The 6,112-nt window shown below is 36.1% G+C and overlaps 1 protein-coding gene across 1 annotated transcript in view; it reads right to left on the bottom strand.

Moving 5' to 3' along the window:
• Nucleotides 1-214: 214 nt before the first annotated feature.
• Nucleotides 215-6,112, bottom strand: part of LOC109031155 (protein SCAI) — a 33,531-nt gene continuing 27,633 nt past the window's right edge. The window contains exons 13-15 of the mRNA XM_019042510.2: nt 5,837-6,010; nt 4,264-4,364; nt 215-3,412 (exon numbers count right to left, since the gene is read on the bottom strand). Of these exons, the coding sequence (XP_018898055.1) occupies nt 3,266-3,412; nt 4,264-4,364; nt 5,837-6,010 (422 nt within the window). The 3' untranslated portion in view covers nt 215-3,265. The remainder of the gene's footprint in view (nt 3,413-4,263; nt 4,365-5,836; nt 6,011-6,112) is intronic.

Below are 6,112 nucleotides of genomic sequence, written 5' to 3'. Positions count from 1 at the left end.
ACATTCATGAGGGGACAATTTTGCCAGACATCTCATAATTGAAAGATGAAGTAAGTAGCAACATCGCAACAAAGTCGCTATCCAGAAATATTTGCACTTCTGTTAGGAACGTTTTTGCAACGTTGCTACCTTTTAAAGGGTAAGCTAAGGTTGCGATCTCTTGTTCAGCTGTCAGGAATGAGCATGAGCATGGAAATCAAGATAAGAAAAGAAGTCAATTTTTTTTCAACGATTTATTGAATAAAATGGGCCATAGAGAGGATATCACGTAGGCAAACTTCCGGGGAAGTTCTCAAAGATGAACTTTATTTTTTACCACGAATAAAAAATGTAGCGATTCTCAAACAAATTTAAAACATTTATACAGAAAAATTAGCATCAATACTTTGTTTCCATCTTTGCTGTCTTAACTTTCTCGAAACACCGTGGAATAACAATGATAGTAATATACTCACAAATACAGTTTTAATTTTATTATAAAAATATTTGAATATGATAAATCTTCATGCAGACAGAGGATCCAACGAATGGAAGCGACTCAAAAGTAAAGGAAAAATTGCCTAAGGAAAACACGAATTTATCAGCGGTTGGGAAGTACCAACGAGAATCAAAGCCAGTTGGCTAACATTTCAGACTTTGATGGGGCAGAGAAAAAGAACGCTCGAAAGTCGTTAAAGTTAAGAAAATCAGACTTAATAAATTCTTTCAATACGTTCGTACGATGTATCTTTTGGCTATGGTCTTCAAAGTGAAAACCATTCAATTTTCTCGGGTGTAACTTACATTCGAAAAATGTCGACAAGAGTGAAACTTATAAACATTAACTATTTGGATAAAAAAATGGAAAAGAAAAAAATTACCGGCCGGTCCATTTCACTTGGAATCAACCGTATTTTCCCGGTAAGGTTCCCTTTTCGCAATAATTTTCTTATACAATAAAACAAATAGAATTGTGTCTATCGAAGGGACCAAATAGACTACGTTTTGCAATCAGGAGCTACCATTCCTGGCTCATCTTTAAAAGAACTTATCTGCGTGGATAGCCTAATAGCATATATGTTGTTTCTAAAACGAACTGTAAATAGTAGGTTCTGATTGCAAAATGTGCGTCCAAATTAAGTCGATGCGCAAAAATTTGGATTCTTGGACCCTATCCCTCTCGGTGCTTTTAGCAACTGTTACCCTTCTGAAAACTTGATTTAATTTAAGATATTTAAATTAAGCAGTCATAAGTATTTATATTCATTAGATATAAAAATTATTAATCGTATTTTGACACTTGCACTCTAAAATGCTCTTAATTCTGAGAGGCCGATTTAAGATATTACTAATGTCATTGCCCCTAGGAATTATTCTTAAAAGTTCATTGTTAGAGCGCATAAAAATTAAAAAAAAATTGTAGAAAAGTATAGGGGTAGAAAAAACTGAACGTCGGAGAGGGGTTGATCGACGGAATTTGGCTCTTAAGCTTTTTAGCGTCTGTATTTCACCATTATTAAAAAATATAAAATAAATTCAAGCGAAAAAATCCTCAATTCAACTGCCGATAAAATCACGAGCTCATATGTATCATAACGAACAGTTTTTGCAGTTAAAAACTCAAGATTTTGATACACGGCTTTTGACAAAGTATACATAGTTTTTCTGAATAGGAATTAGTGAGAAGAAAAATGCGAGTAAATCGTATGATTTACTTTAATTTAATATTTCTATGAACAATAACGGCAGCGTCAGGCGTCAGGTGTTTTGAAAATGCCCGCAATCTTTAAACTAGAGCTATCTTTATGATTGCCAAACTGGACCCGTAAGATTACAAGGAGAGAGGGAGAGAGAGGGGAAAAAGAGAGGAAAAAGCGTTTAATTTACAGTGAACGGAAACAGAACACGACGCCTTCAATTGATGTGACCCAACATTGAAGGCAACTTTGATACAACTAAATCTACTCGACGGTTGTCTTTGTTGCCTATACAAGAATTGAAGGCGCACGCCGCACGGCCTTTTGAATTTTCGCGAAAACGGGCCGTGCAATGATTGAGGGTATTTTTTTGACGACCCAACGTTATGATCTTGCTGTTTAGCTACAAGTTTTCTTATTCTTTTTCTTTTTGAAACATTTTGATCCCGATGAGCGTCTTTGCGCTTTGATTTACCAACTAAAAAATCAGTCTAAATGCGACCAAATCGAAGATAATGACATGATACAGACCTAGTCGGCTGCAAAGTTCCTGAATTACGAAGTAATTCATTTTTTCCCTTTCATGAAATTGTTCGATATTTTCTTCAATATTTTTGTACCCATACGATGTGATAAAAGAGCGATGAAAGTCACAGCCATTTTTGATAAATGTGGCACAAAAACACATAGTTAAACTATCTGCGCAAAATACGTCGTTAGTGCTCTCGTTACTTTTCCTGTGAATGATTTGCTTATTAACGGACCACTTTTTATTTTATGATATCAGTTTTTCAGGGGCTTTGAATTCCAAAACCTAAGGTGTAAAACATGATCAATTTAATCGCCTTGTGATTAGGATCGATTCTACACCTCCAGCTTTCATGTGGGCGGAATAGTAAACCTGCTTATGGAAAATTTTGGTCCATTCTTGATGTGCACGTTATCTTTTCTTGTAGCGTTCAACTTTACTATTCCTTCTCATTCTAAAAAGGCGGCATTAGGACCTTGATGTGGGCCTAGCTACTGTGTACTGAGACGTGATGCTTCAACAGTGCAAGCATCGATTAGTTTTGCAATTTCCACCCACTCTAGAGAATCATTAGAAAAGATTATGCTGTTCATCGAATTAATATTTCCAAACAATTGTTTTATATTCAGTTCAATTACAGCAACCGCCCAGAGCTGTTGTAGATGCCGTTAGTCTTACGTCACATGAATATCGAACGAATTCGATTGGTATCGATTGATTATCATTGATAGTCTCAAAACATACTATGTTTGGATAAAATTTGATAAATCGATCGTACTAAATTTGATTAAAATAAACACGTATACGTATAAAAAATTTCAATCGGGATAAATCAATGCCCTTATACTCGAAATCTGTCGTGGTAGTGGATGACTAACGCCTGCAGCGAATTGGCGCTGGGCAATCATCTTAATGTTGTCAATGGAGATAAATCGATACTTATTAAATATTGAACACGTACTCGTAATAAAAGTGTAAATTAGACTCTGTCGGTATTGGTTTCATGACGGTAACAGTTTGCTGACCGAGAGGTTTGAGTACAGGAAGTTTAGGGATGGTTTCACTCCAGTTCAGCGTTCTCAATGAAAAAACTTCTAACTTTAAGAAGACCGGCCAGGTCTATAATAAGATGATATAAAGAGGGGTGGTCCAAAAGTTCCGCTTCTGGAAGCATCGGCGCACACTGAGGTCTGAACTGCCTCGAACCCTGCAACAACAATGCGGATAAAATTGTTAAAATGGTCGCAATCGAATACAATAATGGATAACGCGCCGCAGAATTCAGCGAGAAGACAGTTGGCGATGACCTGGTCATCGTTTTTCTAATCATCAATTTTGTTCCGATTCATTAGAGCGTGTTTGGGGCCAAAATTTTGATTACCAACTTGTTTTTTTTTAAAAAAAACAATGATTGAATAGGTTTCATATTACTCATTAAAATAAAATAAAATTTAATACCTCAACAAAACATATCTACAAAAAAAAAAAAAAAAAAAAAAAAAAAAACCGGCGCTCCGCTCCGCACCGGGTTTGTTTGGGGACCCATACGTTCAATAGAAGCTTTCTCATTTAATAAGGACTGAATAATCTTCAGTTGATTCAGCCGACCTGTCTAATTGACAGATCTGACAATTAACCGAGGTTAAATCCACTGAACCGAAAAATGTCAGTTAATATGGAAGTTTGTATGAACCACAGTTATTCAATTCCTTGAACTGAACATAGCCTCGCCTCCGTTGACCAAAGGAGTCGGTTCGGGTGATTGAGGGTTCCTGACTTAAAATTCTGAGTTTTTTGTTTGTTTTTTTTTTTTTTATATATATTTTGTTTTAGGCTTTATAAAAATTCTGAGTTTATTCGGTTTTCATGTTCTTCGCCAGCGAAACTTTACCTCAGCCCTCATACTCTAATTAGATTGAGGGTGAGGGTGTGGAGATCAAGTTTTGGAGGGGGGGGGGGGACCTGACTAAGCTGTAAAAATAAGTCTCAACATCATATGGGCTGATTCGAGGTAGATGTGATTCATTTTAAAATCTAGAAATATCCATTAACACTCACTTGAAATCCTTTATGAAGATGAAGCACTACATCACAAAATATGTATCTTAATAGAATAAGTCTTAAAAAATCATCACCAAAAAATGGAATAAAGGCTGGATCTGTAAAAAAGGAAGAAAATATTGAATCAGTTCAAAGTAGGGCTTTAAAAAAATCTGGTTTTGGAGTACCAGTGAAGAATTTTTTTTCTACATGCAGTGAGGGCTTTTTTCTTAATTCATGAAAGTTCTAGCGGCATTGACCTAGGGTGATTGATACATCTAAGGAAGGATGCCCCATCGTTTAGGCTATTTAAAAGGATCTTATATAAACACACCTATCGGTTCATTGACGTTGACGTATTCTGCCGTGCTAAGGAAGAACGCTGTATGAACATTCGGGAGTTGCCAAATTTCCTTCAATAAAATGTTCATTTTTGAGGAAAGTTATGATTATTTTTCCTTTAAATTTTCCGAATCTTTAGGTAAAATAATGTACTAAAATATCTGAAAAATTGGGAGGAAAATATTCATAAATTTACTAGGAAATTTGAGTTTTAGGAAAAGAAATTTGGCAACGCCTGAACGTTTATACGACGTTTTTTCCTAGCATGGCAGTATGATGCGTCACTTACGTTACGCGTATGAGACACCAGGTCCTACGATACAACATGTTGAAACCATCGAAAGATTCCTGCAGCAATTGTAAAAGTAGATTGAAACAGAAAAAATTTCAAGGTGGTGTTCAACACTTTGAGGAACGATTCGATATTTGACACTCACGATCGATAAATTAAAAAAAAAAAACACTAAAAGCTGTTACTTAAATTTGAAAATTTATATTGAAAAACTCACGCTTTGGAGTGCATTACATAACGCTATAGTATATCGGGTATTTGTGCACGAAATCTGATCAAGAAACATTTGAAAAAGAACAACTGCGAAATCGAGTCGTGTTGCCTTTCGATTTGCGATATTTCCTACAGACGTACTTTTATATTGATTTCAAAATGTTTCTTGTTCAAATTGTGTGTGCTTATACCTGGCGTATTCTGCAACGGAATGTGATGCTCGGAAATCAGAAATTTCCTAAAATCTAGAAATTATCAACTGATCAGTTCGACCATCGAACCGTTCTCGAGAGTTCTGAGGAACCACTTCCAACAAAAGTGGGTTTTGGTATTTTTCAGGTTTAGTTACATTTTTCTATAATAATTTATATCTACTTTTTGTAACAGAAAAAAATGTGCTATCCGGCAAGTCCAAGAAAAAAGTCGCATTTGAGGGGATTCTGTGTGATCTAGGGACGAAATTCACCACTACATGGCGCTGCTATGCGGTTTGTGTCTTTGAGAAGCAATAATTATCGTTGCATACAAGTTAACAAGAGAAACTGATCCATAACGTGTAGCAGCATTAACACTGAGAAGAATGACATCAAATTTGTTAAGATTCATTGTAAATTTATACCTGAAACTACGAGAACAGACTTCGTTCATTGACTCAATGTGTACATATAAGAGAGAGATAGCGATATAATGTGGAGAATCTCGTCCCTAGATAGCATAGAGTCACCTTAAGAGAGAGAGACTCACCTATTCTGCTATGCGTGAAAAGTCGGCTGGCCTCAGTAATGAAGCGGTCGACGAAGGATTGACACCGCTCCCAGTGGTGGAAAGGTACAGAGTTGACATTGCACACGTAGCAAAAGGCAGCTAACGGACTATGCAGAAACAAAGTGAACAGGCTACCCGCTGACTTCTGATAATCTGCAAAATCAAATCGTCATTTATGTAGTTTGAGCTCATTCTGACAAGTCAAAGTTTCAACTGAAATGATGTTACTATTTCATTAATTGAGGGGCTTAGAGG

The sequence above is a fragment of the Bemisia tabaci genome, chromosome 3 (assembly GCF_918797505.1).
Source record: "Bemisia tabaci chromosome 3, PGI_BMITA_v3".
NCBI classification, from domain to species: Eukaryota; Metazoa; Arthropoda; class Insecta; order Hemiptera; family Aleyrodidae; genus Bemisia; species Bemisia tabaci.
Note: the sequence above shows the minus strand (reverse complement) of the source record. Positions and strands in the feature narration are given on the sequence as shown.